Source organism: Moschus berezovskii, chromosome 14 (genome assembly GCF_049115385.1).
Source record: "Moschus berezovskii isolate FMDL1 chromosome 14, NW_MosBer_1.0, whole genome shotgun sequence".
Classification (NCBI taxonomy): Eukaryota; Metazoa; Chordata; class Mammalia; order Artiodactyla; family Moschidae; genus Moschus; species Moschus berezovskii.
Genome location: NC_142473.1, coordinates 42,702,867 through 42,717,067, shown reverse-complemented (window position 1 = coordinate 42,717,067; position 14,201 = coordinate 42,702,867). Strand labels below are relative to the sequence as shown.

At 43.7% G+C, this 14,201-nt stretch overlaps 1 protein-coding gene across 2 annotated transcripts in view; it reads right to left on the bottom strand.

Annotated features, from left to right (window-relative positions):
* The window catches only part of RRAS2 (RAS related 2), an 80,000-nt gene extending 76,426 nt beyond the window's left edge, over positions 1-3,574 (bottom strand). The window contains exon 1 of one of the 2 annotated variants that reach the window (XM_055423334.2): positions 3,158-3,574. In XM_055423334.2, coding sequence (XP_055279309.1) covers positions 3,158-3,265 — 108 coding nt within the window. In that variant the 5' untranslated portion in view covers positions 3,266-3,574. Of the gene's footprint in view, positions 1-2,645; positions 2,756-3,157 lie in introns of those variants that run through there. The other variant, XM_088843073.1, reaches the window with a different exon arrangement.
* Positions 3,575-14,201: the final 10,627 nt, after the last annotated feature.

Below are 14,201 nucleotides of genomic sequence, written 5' to 3'. Positions count from 1 at the left end.
AGGGGATCTTCCCAACCCAGGGATTGAACCCACGTCTCCTGCATTGCAGACAGACACTTTACCTCTGAGCTACCAGGGAAGCCCTCTTTATATATAAAAGGCAATAATTTATAAAGAAAGTTAGGCTTTAAGTTCTCCACTCCCAAATTTTTTCATTATATTTTTTGTACTCAAGATTACATAATAGAAAAATACATACGGAACTCTGTAAAAAACAGTGCTGTATCTCAGGAGTCTTATAAAATAAATAAAACTGATTTGTGTCATCCTGATCACCTAACAAAGAGGACTGGCTTCCGCCCGCTAAGATTATTACCTTTCTGCAGACTCCTCTCCTTCCATTACTACTGCCAGACCATCATAACAATGAATTTTAATTTCCCAGGAGCTGGACAATAAATAGCAGTTCTATTAAGTATAGATGATAGTCACCTTGGCTCCATAAGCTAAGATTAACATAGTAATAATGATAATGTTTGTAGCCTTACTATGCACCAGACATTTTCCAGGCCCTGGAGAGATGTTAATTTTCAGAACTGTAAGTGTACTTTGTATTTCCCCAACTTACAGTCGGAAAAAAACTAAGGTACTCAGAGGGTTAAGTAATTTGCCTAAGATTACACAGGCAGCAAGTGGTAGAGCTGAGACTGCATCCAGGTCTGGCTTCTACCTCCCCAGAAAGCCTTCTCAAAGTCAGAGCCCATGACCCTCCCTTCCACCGGTCCCCTTCCTCCTCCCCTCCTTGCCTACCTCCTCTCTCCAAACCAGCATATGACCGTTACCCCTCATGCTCTCTCTTTCCACCATGACGCCTACACAGTCCTTTTATCAATCCTTCCCAAACTGCTGCTGCTGCTAAGTCACTTCAGTCGTGTCCGACTCTGTGTGACCCCATAGATGGAAGCCCACCAGGCTCCCCCGTCCCTGGGATTCTCCAGGCAAGAACACTGGAATGGGTTGCCATTTCCTTCTCCAATGTGTGAAAGTGAAGTCGCTCAGTCGTGTCCGACCCTTAGCCACCCCACGGACTGCAGCCTACCAGGCTCCTCCATCCATGGGATTTTCCAGGCAAGAGTACTGGAGTGGCTTGCCATTGCATTCTCTGCCTTCCCAAACTGACTTTTCCTCAATTCAGAACTCTCTTTGCATTTAAATGTGTTAACAGAGTGTACACGTAAGCTTGTAAGAGCCATCATTAATGGAGCACGTACTATACGCTAGATACAAAGCTAAGGATGTTCCCGTAACTTAAAGGATTATGAAGAATGTGTGATTAGACTCGTTTTACTGAAAAGAAAATTGAGGTTCAGAGAAGCTAAATAATATATTGGCAATGTTCTCCCAGTAAATAAACAACACAGCAAGATTTAGCACTCAACACTGCATGACTCAAAGCTCACACCTGTTTTACTTCTTTTAAATCATCTAGAGTAACTAGGTACATCATTATTCATAAAGGAAGTGCTTCTTTAAATGAATTTAGAAAATCATTAAGCAAACAGAAATTACTGTCATTTTAATAGTTTCTAATACTATTTCCAAAAACAAAAAGTTCCAATATCTTAATAATTAAAGTACAGATTCAAATAGAGGTGGATTCCCTGCCCCCCATCAAAAAAGCTAAAGATACATTGTGGTTTAAATCTTTTAGGTAACGTTATTTATTAATACAGGAACCCAGGATTATTTTCTCTCCTAGCCAACCTCCCACCTCCCCCTAGCTACAGCTCCAAAAAAAAGTTAACTATAAATTGTTTTGCTTTGCCAGTTACTTAAAGTCTCTCCCGACCCCATGAGAAATAACATGACAGCATCTCTGATTCTGCAGCCTCCTATACTAAAGCCAATCTCACCTCTTAGTGTGAATTTTTTTTAACCCATTAACGAGTATACTGTAAATGCTCATTACATAAACATCTCTTCCTGGATACAAAGGTTTCAGCAGCAGTTTTTAATACCCTGAAATGGTATAACAGCAATTATTGCTCATTTAGTCAACTGGACAGGTAACAATCACATTTATGTTACAGAACTCTGAATTTTAATGTCACTACATACATTAAGTGAAACGAAATACGCTATTCAAGTATGCCAACTCAAAGCAAATGGCTCAAACTGGTATATTTCACTGAAGCATTTTAACAACACTCTTAATATGTATCTTTGTTACCTATTACAACGCGGTACCTTCATTCTCTCCCAGCAAACGCCACACCTTTTAGGTTGACAAAAGCAGAGATATCGGAGCTTCTCTCTTTAATAGTCCCAAAAAAGATCACTCAAACCTCCTACCACAAGCAAATCCTAAGAACCAAGAATTCGACCTCCCTTTCCTCTACAACCCTACTTTCCGCCTCCAGCTACCAGAGAGGACTGGGGGTGGGGGAGAGAGTGGCTGGAACTGACACAGAACGCACGACCCGGTCGGTCATCTAGCCTGGCCCACCCTAAACTTCACCTTGGCACGGCGAGAGGCAGGAAGGCACCAGGAATTCCTAGGAAATGGTCTCACCCCTATCGGAGAACATTCTTAACTTCCTCGAGGACACCATTTCCCTGGGGTATTATCACACACTCCCACCCGGGCATATTACCTAAGAGATTACTTAAAAGCAAAGCACAAACACACACAAAGAGAAACACACCGCTTGAAGCGGGCAGCTCCGGCTCGGCGTGCGCGGAGAAGCTCGTAGACCACGCGGAGCCAAGTTGCCACCGCGATCGCACCCACGGTGCAGGAGGCGGCCCGGGCGGCTGGAAACCCAGCACGCGGGGCTCCAGCCCCACGCCCTACGCCCCGCGCCCCGGCCTCACGGCAGGAAGCTCAGCGCGGCGGCGCTGCCTCTCCCTAAGAGCTCGGGCCGCGGCCGGAGCGATAAGGTGGATCTGCGCTTCCCACCCACCCTGCCAACTCCGCCCTCCCGGACACATTCCTGAGAAGCCCGACTCCCGGGACGCCGAGCTGGGCGCCCGGCAGGCAAGAGCTGGACGCCCGGACCGCAGAACAGGAGGGCTGAGCCGCCCCGCGCCCCCCAGCCCGGCCTGCGCGGCGCCTCCGGGGCGGGGTCCCTGCGGCCGCCCCGCCACAGGTAGTGGGAGCCCCCGCCCGCCGCCGCCGCCGCCGCCCGGGCGCCCTGGGCAGGCCCGCGCCAGGTACCTGGATAAACTGGATGGTGAGCGCCGATTTGCCCACGCCGCCTCCGCCGACCACCACCAGCCGGTACTTCTCCTGGCCGGAGCCGTCCCGCCAGCCGGCCGCGGCCATGGGGACGCCGCCGAGCCCAGCCCGGCCGCGCCGAGCCGCCGCCCGCCTTAGGCCCGGCTCCGGGGACGTGTGCGGCCGGCGGGCTGCGGGCGAGCGGCCGGGCGGGGGTCCCGGGCGCCGGGACCTGCTGGAGGGCCGCTCAGCACGGCACCGCGGCGCCTGGGCTGGTCGGGTCCCGCCCGAGGCGCGGAGAAGCTAGGGGACCGCAGCGGCGAGGGGCTGCGGCGGCCGGGGGGCGCGCTCCTCCACACTTCGCGGCGCCTGCCGAACGCAGCCTCCAGCGCCGCTACAAATGGCCGTCTGGGGGCCGGGCCGCTGGGCCGAGATGCTGCATATGCATGAGGGGGCGGGGCGGGGCGGGGCCGCGCTGGCCCGGACTGAGATTCGGGAGCCGAGATGCAGGGCTCAGACCCCCTCGGGTGTGCCCCTCCAGTTCCTGAACTGAGCGGGGTGTGTACGCGTATGACTGTGCGAGTGAGGACTGTGTGTGCGAAAGTGTGGGAGCTAGAAGAAGACAGTGTGTAAGCATAACTGTATGTGTCAGGAATTGTCGGGGAGTGTGTGGATGAAAAATACAGTATGTGAAGGCGTGTGTGAAAAATAGAGCCGTTGTCATCTTAACTCAGTTTGTAGGAGGGTAAATATCCTGTTTTAAGAGTACAGATGGTGACCATGACTGTATGGAAAACAGTACATGACAGTGATTGAAGATGAGAGCTGTCACAGTAATTGTGTGTGTGATATGCTTGCTGTCACAGAGACCGAATCACAGTGTTCGAGGGCGCATGGACAAGAGTAAATGTGGCACATGATATATCTGCCTCAGTGGCTGTGTTTACATGTGGAAAATGTGAGGTACCTGTATATGAGGGGTATGAGTGTGAGAGATTATACTTATTTACATACTACACACCAGGCACTGTGCTCAGTGCTACAAATCACTTTATGAATAAAATAATGTCCCTCCCCTCGGGGAACTAACAATCCAATGGGGAAACAGCCAGGACCACAGGCAAGTTGTCAGGCATCATAAGCACAGTGTGACCCTAGGAGACGCACTCATTCCACAAGTGGGTGGTCAGGGAAGGCTTCCTAAAAGATCTGAAGAATAAGTAACGTAAGTGGAAGAAAAGTATTCCAGGGAAAGCAAGCCACATATGAAAAAGTCAGAGCTGAGAAGGTAAGACATGTCACATGATTTTGATTGTATTGGGGGAGTGTGCTTGTGAACGAAAAGTGCTTATCTATGTGTTGTTCAGCCACTCAGTCACATCAGACTCTACAACCCCATGGACTGCAGCAATACAGGCTTCCCTGTCCTTCACTATGTATCTATGTGTATAGAAGTTCAACCAAATGTAGTAGGAGCCACAGCTGTATACAACTGGCAGATAAGACCATGGGCTCTAGGGCATGACTGGATTCAAATCCTAGCCCTTTGACTAAAGGTGTCATAATGGAGCTTATTGAACTTCTGTACCTCAGTTTTCTCTAAAATAAAGACGGTAGGATTACCTACCTTAAGGTGTTTTTTGACGTGAAGTAAGTCGCTCAGTCATGTCCGACTCTTTGCGACCCCATGAACTATACAGTCCGTGGAATTTTCTAGGCCATAATACTGGAGTGGGTAACCTTTCCCTTCTCCAGGGGATCTTCCCAACCCAGAGAGCAAACCCAGGTCTCCCGCATTGCAGGTGGATTCTTTACCAACTGAGCCACAAGGGAAGCCCAAGGTGTTTTTTAGTAAGAATCAAATGAGTTAATATATAAAGCACATAAAACAGTGCCTGGCATGTAGTAAGTATTTATGGCAGTTTTGGAACATGACTCCAAGTTCCTGGAAACAATTCAGTGGCTATCTTGGAACCAGTAGAATGCAGCAGAAACGATGCTGTATAACTTCCAAGTCTAGGTCAGAAGAGGCCATGAGGCTTCCACCTGTTCTCTTGGGATTCTCACTCTGGGAGAAACAATGTAAGAAGTTTGCTACCCTGAGGCTGCCATGCTAGAGAGGCCACATGTAAGCATGCCAGTCAAAGGTCTAACTGAACTCCTAGCTCAGTCAGTCCTAGGTCAATTTTCATTACAATCCCAAAGAAGGGCAACATCAGTTGGATCATAGAAAAAGCAAGAGAATTCCAGCAAAAGTTCTGCTTTATTGATTACGCCAAAGTCTTTCACTGTGTAGATCACAACAAACTGTGGAAAATTCTTCAAGAGATGGGAATACAACCTTACCTGCCTCCTGAGAAATCTGTATGCAGGTCAAAAAGCAACAGTTAGAACTGGACATGGATATACATCAAGGCTGTATATTGTTACCCTGCTTATTTAACTTATATGCAGAGTACATCATGTGAAATGCCAGCCTGGATGAAGCACAAGCTGGAATCAAGATTGCTGGGAGAAATATCAATAACCTCAGATACACAATTGAAACCACCCTTATGGCAGAAAGTGAAGAGGAACTAAACAGCCTCTTGATGAAAGTGAAAGAGGAGAGTGAAAAGGCTGGCTTAAAACTCAACATTCAAAAAACTAAGATCATGGCATCTGGTCCCATCACTTCATGGCAAATAGATGGCAAAACAATGGAAACAGTGACAGACTTTATTTTCTTGGGCTCCCAAATCACTGCAGATGGTGACTGCAGACATGAAATTAAAAGATGCTTGCTCCTTGGAAGAAAAGCTATCACCAACCTAGACAGCATATTAAAAAGCAGAGGCATTGCCAACAAAGGTCCATCTAGTCAAAACTATGGTTTTTCCAGTAGTCATGTATGAATGTGAGAGTTGGAGCATAAAGAAGGCCAAGTGCCAAAGAACTGATGCATTTGAACTGTGGTGTTGGAAAAGACTCTTGAGAGTCCCTTGGACAGCAAGAAGATCCAACCAGTTCATCCTAAAAGAAATCAGTCCTGAATATTCATTGGAAGGACTGATGCTAAAAACTGAAGCTCCAATACTTTGGCCACCTGATGCAATGAACTGACTCATTTGAAAAGACCCTGATGCTGGGAAAGATTGAAGGCAGGAGGAGAAGGGGACGACAGAGGATGAGATGGTTAGATGGCATCACCGACTCAACGGACATTGAGTTTGAGCAAGCTCTTGGAGTTGGTGATGGACAGGAAAGCCTGGGGTGCTGCAGTCCACGGGGTCACAAAGAGTTGGACACGACTGAGCAACTGAGCTCCTAGCTGACCGCCAGCATCAACTGCCAGCCATGTGAGATACCTTAGACCCCAGCTCTGTCCAGCCTTCAGGTGACTGCTGCCCCTACTAGTATATGACTGCAAATGCATGAAAGACCCTGAACAAGAGCTACCCAGTGGCTTCCCTGGTGGCTCAGTGGTAAAAGTATCTTCCTGCCAATGCAGGAGACATGGGTTCAAACCCTGATTCAGGAAGATCACACGTGCCATGGAGCAACGAAGCCCATGCACCACAGCTCTAGAGCCCTGGGAGCCGCAACTACTGAAGTCTGTGCACCCTAGAACCAGTGCCCTGAAAGAAGAGAAGCCTCAGCAATGAGAAGCTTGCACGCTGCAACTAGAAAGCAGCCTGCTGCAACTAGAGAAAAGGCTGAGCAGCAACTAAGACCCTGCACAGCCAGTAATAAATACATTTTTTTAAGAAAAAGAGCTACCCAGGTCAGCCGTTCCTGACCTACAAAAATATGTGCAAAACAAATCAGTAAACCGGTTGTGGTTTTTAAACATTTTATTTGGGGATAATTTCAGTTTATAAATTCGAGCTTCCCTTGTGGCTTAGCTGGTAAAGAATGTGCCTGCACTGTGGGAGACCTGGGTTCAATCCCTGGGTTGGGAGGATCCCCTGGAGAAGGGAAAGGCTACCCACTCCAGTATTCTGGCCTGGAGAATTCCATGGACTGTAGAGTCCATGGGGTAGCAAAGAGTCAGACACGACTGAGCGACTTTCACTTACTCACTTAGTCTATAAAGAACACCCATACGCCGTTACCCAGATTCACCTATGTGAGCATTTTATCCCACTTCATCATTCTCCCCTGTCTATCTCTGCTTTTCTCTTTCATATATATATATATGATATACTTATTTATATTAATTCATGATAAGACTTCCCTGGTGGTCCAGTGGTTAAGAATCCACCTGCCAGTACAGGGGACATGGGTTTAATACCTGGTCCAGGAGGATTCCACATGCCTCAGGGGAACTAAGCACGTGCACCACAACTACTAAGCCCATGCTCTGCAACAAGAGAAGTCATCTCAATGAAAAGCCTGTGCGCTGCAACTAGAGAGTTGCCCCCTCTCACTGCAAGTAGAGAAAGCCCGAATGTTGGAACAAAGACCCAGCACAGCAAAGAATAAAATATTTTATGATAGATGTATGTGTGTATATATAATTCTTACATTTAAATGAATGTTTGAACTATTTAAGGATAGGTTACAGGCATTATGGCCCTTTACCCCTAAGTGCTTCAGTGTGTACCTCCTAAGAACAAGGATATTCTCTCAGATAAACACAGTACATATCAACATTTGTAAATCTAGTATTGGTATGAATACTTTTGTCTACCATTTATATTCCAGTTTTGTCAGTTGATTCAATAATGTATTTTAGAGCATTTTTTCCCTTCTAGTACAGAATCCAGTCTAGGGTCAGGCATTGCATTTAGCTGTCAAATCTCTTTAACTTTGTTCGTGCAATACAATGGTTGTCTTAGGCACCCCTTTTCTCCAGAGGAGAGAGATACGTTTTACACAGCAGTAGTAGCCAGAAAACTCACGATGCAGACAGTATTAGCAATGTAAAAAAGAAAAAAAGGAAAGAGAAAAGAAGAACCCATGTCAAGGAAATGCTGAAAAAGGACTAGTTATGCTTCTCTCAGTGTCTCTCTAGCCCTGACATTTCCTATAATCTTTCAGGACCAAAAAGATAATCAATGAGTCCTCTTTATGCAGCTTTCCTTCCCTTCTAACATACAATCCAAAATCTTTCCTTTCAAGAAGACATGATAATCAGAAAAGCTCATCAAATCTCAAAAATATCCAAAAGAAAAAAAGTTAATCCCTGAGGAAAAAAGAAAAGAAAAGCATGTAGGGACTTCCCTGGTGGTCCAGTGGTTAAGACCCCACTCATCCAATGCAGGGTACCTGGGTTCAATACCTGGTTGGGGAACCAAGATCCCACATGCCACACAGCACAGCCAAAAGAAAGGAAAAAAACAATAACGACATAGTTATGTGTCTGTGTATGTGTGTGTGTCAGGGGTGGTGGGCTCAGTCAAGTCCAACTCTTTGTGACCCCATGGCCTGTAACACACTAGGCTCCTCTGGGTTGCCTTTTCTTATGCCAAAGGGTCTTCCTGATCCAGGGAGCAAACCCTTGTCTCTTGCATCTCCTGTATTTGCTGGTGGATTCTTTACCACTGCACCACCTGGGAAGCCAAAGCATAGCTATGCCATTTACAACTATTTAGACTGGGGGAGGAGAAGGCAATGGCAAGCCACCCCAGTACTCTTGCCTAGAAAATCCCATGGATGGAGGAGCCTGGTAGGCTGCAGTCCGTGGGGTCGCTAAGGGTCGGACACGACTGAGCGACTTCACTTTCACTTTTCGCTTTCACACATTGGAGAAGGAAATGGCAACCCACTCCAGTGTTCTTGCCTGGAGAATCCCAGGGACGGGGGAGCCTGGTGAGCTTCCATCTATGGGGTCACACAGAGTCGGACACGACTGAAGTGACTTAGCAGCAACAGCATCAGACTGGGGGAATCAGGTGTTGATCCTAAAGTAATTGTAATGAATTCCTTAGTATTTTATGGCTCTGCGTCTGGCAAAGGAGAACTCCGGGGGGTCTGAAGATAGTTTGACCAATAAAAGAAGAAGAGGATAAAGTGGTAATGGATACAAACTGGTGTGCACATAGGTGTCCAGTGACTACAGTTTTCAGGGAGAAACTTATTTTCAGTAGGGTCTATTTCAATGCTTATTTGTTGAGCTTCTTCTCTGCCTGAGTCCTGACCAAGATTTTCTTTCCTTCCTATTCTATACCACTACAATTTGTATGTACAGCACAATTTCAACACTGAAACCAAGAAAGCAAACCCATTCTATAGAAACCATGTATTTGTTGCCTCCCAGGCATCCATTTCTCTTTTCTTTCATATTGTGTCTCCTATTTTCCTTAGGTAGTTTGGGAGTGACTGACTCCCACCTGCAGGGATTTTCCCTAATTCAGTTAAGATTATCAACCTCCACTGACCACAGTAATTAGCTGATAGATGGATGTATAACCAAGGTAAGGCCAATCAAGAAGAGATTCAAAATTACAGAATCAAAATTACAATGAGGTACCACTTAACACCCACTAGGATAACTATAATCAAAAATAATATTAATAACAAATGCTGACAAGTATATATAGAGGAACTGAATCCCTCATACACTGCTGGTTGGAATGTTAAATGATTCTGCTGCTTTGGAAAACAATCTGGCATTTCCTCAAAAAGTTAAACAGAGCTGCCATACAGCCCGGAAGTTCCACCCTTAAGTTATATGCACAAGATAAATTAACATGTCAATATAAAAACCTATAAGTATAAGGTTATAGCAGCATTATTTATAGTAGCCAAAAAGTAGAATTAATTATCCATCAACTGATGAACGGATAAATAAAATGCAGGGCATTCATACAATGGAATATTATTTGGCAATAAAAAGGAATGAAGTACTGATACATGCTACAACGTGGATGAATCTTGAAAACTGTTAACTGAAATAAGCCAGTCATGAAAGACCACATATTATATGATTCCATATGTATGAAAGGTCCAGGATTGGAAAATCTAGAGACAGAAAGGAGATTAGTAGTTGCCAGGACTGAGGGGGAAATTCTTTGTGACTAATAATGGGTATGGGGTTTCTTTTTGGAGATATGAAAATATTCTGGAATTAGATAGCTGTGATGGTTGCACAATTCTGCAAATACACTAAAAAACATTGAATTGTATACTTCTTAAAGTGAATTTTATGGCATATGAATTAAATCTCAAAGCTGTGAGGATAAAAGATTCAGTTGAAGGGTTTTATTTGTGCTACTAAGGAAATGTCTTTTTACTTCAAAATATTCCTATCAACGCTATACCTTTTTTTTTTTTTTAATTTAACTCAGAGTCAAGTGTTCAGCAAGCAAGAAGCCCACATGCTCTGTCCACATAGATCTTCTGTTCCAAAGTGCTTTCTTGCTCTCGGAAAATATCCCAACAGCCTATAGCAAAAAGAAATACCCCTGCAAAAACAAATCACTGGTATTGTATTGATATTTGGCAGAGAAAGAACTAGTTGTCATTCATGCCAACTAAAGATGAATTTTCATCTTAATCTAAAAAATTTCTTTCTCATGTAGTTAGAAGACAAATCTTAATTATAAATCTTCATTAGAAGAATGACCCAAAACCTTGGAAAAACAGTAGAGATCATCCCCCTTAACTTACCAGAAGAAATCCTGTGAATAGGGAAAGAATTTCTTCCCAGTGTCACCTAGCAAGTTGTTATCAGGATATAGGTCTCCTGACTGCTATGCTCAGAGCACTTTGCCCCATGCCAAGCTGGATGTTATCCAGAATCCCGCAGAGCCTCATAACACAGAGACAACGTGATGCTGCCAATCAAGAGAGTATTCTTGATGGTATTCTTCTAACTTGAGTGATGGTCTAGCTAAAAGTTTGCCAAGAGACTTCAGTGGGCAGATTCAGAGTCAGATTTGGCTAAATCAGAGTCAGAAATGTTTTGACCCACAATTAGAAGTTTTTTAATTTTTGAATTGGTTGCCGATATTTGAATTTAGAATTTTTAACAACAAATCCAGATTTCTAACTCTTCCTGAAAAAATTAAATGGATTATCTACCAACACCGGGTCAGTATTATCATAAGACAATGGCTAAAGGTAAGTACAGGCTGCCTTTGAAAGAAAGTATGTTCCTGTTCTTCAGAGTGATCAGCACTCTTGGATCACACCCTAGCCATTGGATGTTACCTGCCTGGCCTTGGTGACCTTTCAGAGTCTGCAAATTCTACTGCTATATGCCAATGTTCTCCATCTAGAATGCACATTTGAGTCCCCTGTAGTGTCTTAAAATGAAGAACCTAGACTCCTCCCCAGACTTGGTAAACAGAGAATACTTGCAGACCAAGAATGTGAATTTGTGTATTTAAATACCCAGATGGACTCTGAGACACCGTCACAACTGGGAACTCTTGAAGGGGAGTAGACTCATCCATGTCCACTCTTTTTTTCAGAACAAACAATGACCCTTTCAGCTGGAATGTTGGTTACTCATCATCTCCAAAAACAACCATTACCGAAATACCATTCCTGGCCCATCCCAGAGAAAGGATTTAGGGGTGGAGTGGAGAGGGATGTGCTGAAACCAGGATTCCCCTGACCTCATCTATAGCTGAATCAGATAGAAACCATGCCTGGTGACCAAATAGGGACAAACCCCCAGATCAAAGTGTATTTGATCCTCATCATGGCTGATGGAAGAGCCACCATCCACTTTCTTCCTTAATGGACTCCTGCTTCTAACATGAATGAATGACTGGTGACTGCACCCAGTAGGAGCTCCATGCGTCTGAGATGAGAGAGATGCACAAATCTATTCCTTGTTTAAAGATCACCTTGCTAAGAATAGAAACTGAAACACAGGCTGAAGCGTGTACATACACAGCCCTAAGGAACAGAGCCGGAGGAATCCACAGCTTAGGGGAGGATCATCAGAGAATCACAGAGCCTTAAAGCAGAAAAGGCATCCTGAGGTTACTCCCTCTAACGCTCTCATTTTATAGATAGGGAAGCAAAGGCCCAGATAGAAAACTGCCCTCACCATCATTGCCTAGACATAGAGCAAAAGCATGACTAGAACTCAGAACCCAGCCTGGGGACCTGACTTAATGTAATGCACTGCCTTGGGAACACAAGAGCCTACAAGGTTAACCAGGGCCAAAGTCACACCACTCTTCTCAGGCATGGCTGCCAGGAAGAATCAAGCAAGGGTGTCTCCTCTCGCATTTGTTTAAATAGTAAAAAATCAAAACCAACCTAAATATTCAACAACAGGGACTTAAATAAATAATGCTATAACCATAGTATAGAATATAGAATAGAATAGTATAGAGTACTATGTAACCCTTAAAAATAATTTTTATTTATATAGGAAAATGAAGAGTAGGATACAAATCAGTATATATAATTCCATAAGCTACCAATTACTGAGCATTTACCATGAGCCTGGCACTGTGCTACTCACCTAATATGTATTATCCAATTTCATCCACAAATCAACCAACTAAAGTAGGTTCTATTATTGTTTGTATTTTTTAAAAAAGCTTTGGCACAGAGGTGTCACATAGCTACTTAATTGCAGAGTGTGCTTATTTGAACCCATAAGGTCTGGACTCCAAAGTTTTGTACGTAATCATTATTAATAAATTTTTCAAAAAGAAAGAACGGCAGGATATTCAGTTATGCCAGGTTATTTTCCACTTTTCATTTTTATGTATCTTTTATCTTTTTTGTTTGTTTGTTTTGCAATTCCCCATTCTCTCCTATCCCCAACCCCTGATAACCTCTAATCTTTCTGTATGAATTTTCCTATTTTAGATATTTCTTAGAAGCATAACCATACAACATTTGTCCTTCAGTGTCTGGTTTATTTCATTTATAATGTTTCAAGGTTCCTGCCTATTGTAGAACATATTTATGCTTCATTCCTTTTTAGGGCTGAATAGTATCCTATTGGGTGAATATTCTATTGTTTGTTTATCCATTCATCTCTGTTGATGAACTTCTGTCTTGTTTCTAGTTTTTGGCTATTAAGAATAACGCCACTGTGAACATTTACATACAAATACCTGAGTTCCTATTTTTAAGTCTTTTGGGTATATGCCTAGGAATGGAATTGCTGGATCAAATGGTAATTATATGTCTAACTTTTCAAGGAACTGCCACTGTTTTCCATAGCAGCTACACCATTTCACATTTCCACCAGCAATGTGAGAGTTCCAATTTCTCCACATCTTCATCAACGTTTGTTATTTTCTTTCTTTTGTGTTTTTTTTTAAATAATAACCATCCTAGAAGATATGAAGTGGTATCTCATTGTAGTTTTGATTTGCATTTCCCTAATGACTAATGGGGTTTCCCTGGCGGCTCAGTGGTAAAGAATATGCCTGCAATGCTGCAGATGTGAGTTCTATCCCTAGGTTGGGAATATTCCCTGGAGAAGGAAAAAGCAACCCACTCCAGTTTTCCTGCCTGGTAAAGTCCACAGACAGGAGAAACTGGTGAGCTAGTCCACGGGTTCGCAAAAGAGTCAGACACGACTAAGCAACTAAAAAACAAATAATTACTAATGATATTGAGCAGATTTTCATATGTTTACCTGCCATTTGTGTATATTCTTTGGAGAAGTATCTGTTTGAGTCAATGCCTATTTTTTAACTAGGTTGCTTGCTTTTTTGTTGTTCAGTTGTAGTTCTTTCTATATTCTGGATATCAAACCCTTATCAGATATTTCATTTTCAAATATATTTTCTATGGCTTTTCACTGTTTGATGACCAAGTTTTTTATTTTAGTGGAGTCCAATCTCTATTTCTCTTTAGACAAGAAAAACATAAGATGATGTTTACAAACAATCTTTAATGACATGGGCAAAGCAGCAGCCAAAATTGTACACATAGGATCTAACTCTGTAAAATAGCTGTACATATGTGATTGAACAACGTAAAAATAAGTGGTAGTTAGATAATCTGGGAGAATTAACTGAGAATCTGGGAGACTGAGAATCAGGGTCAATATATAGAAAGACACTACGTGATCTTCCATCACTCAGGTTGAAACGTGATGGTTGCTTTCTCTCTTTCTTCCCCGCAGCAGCTTTCC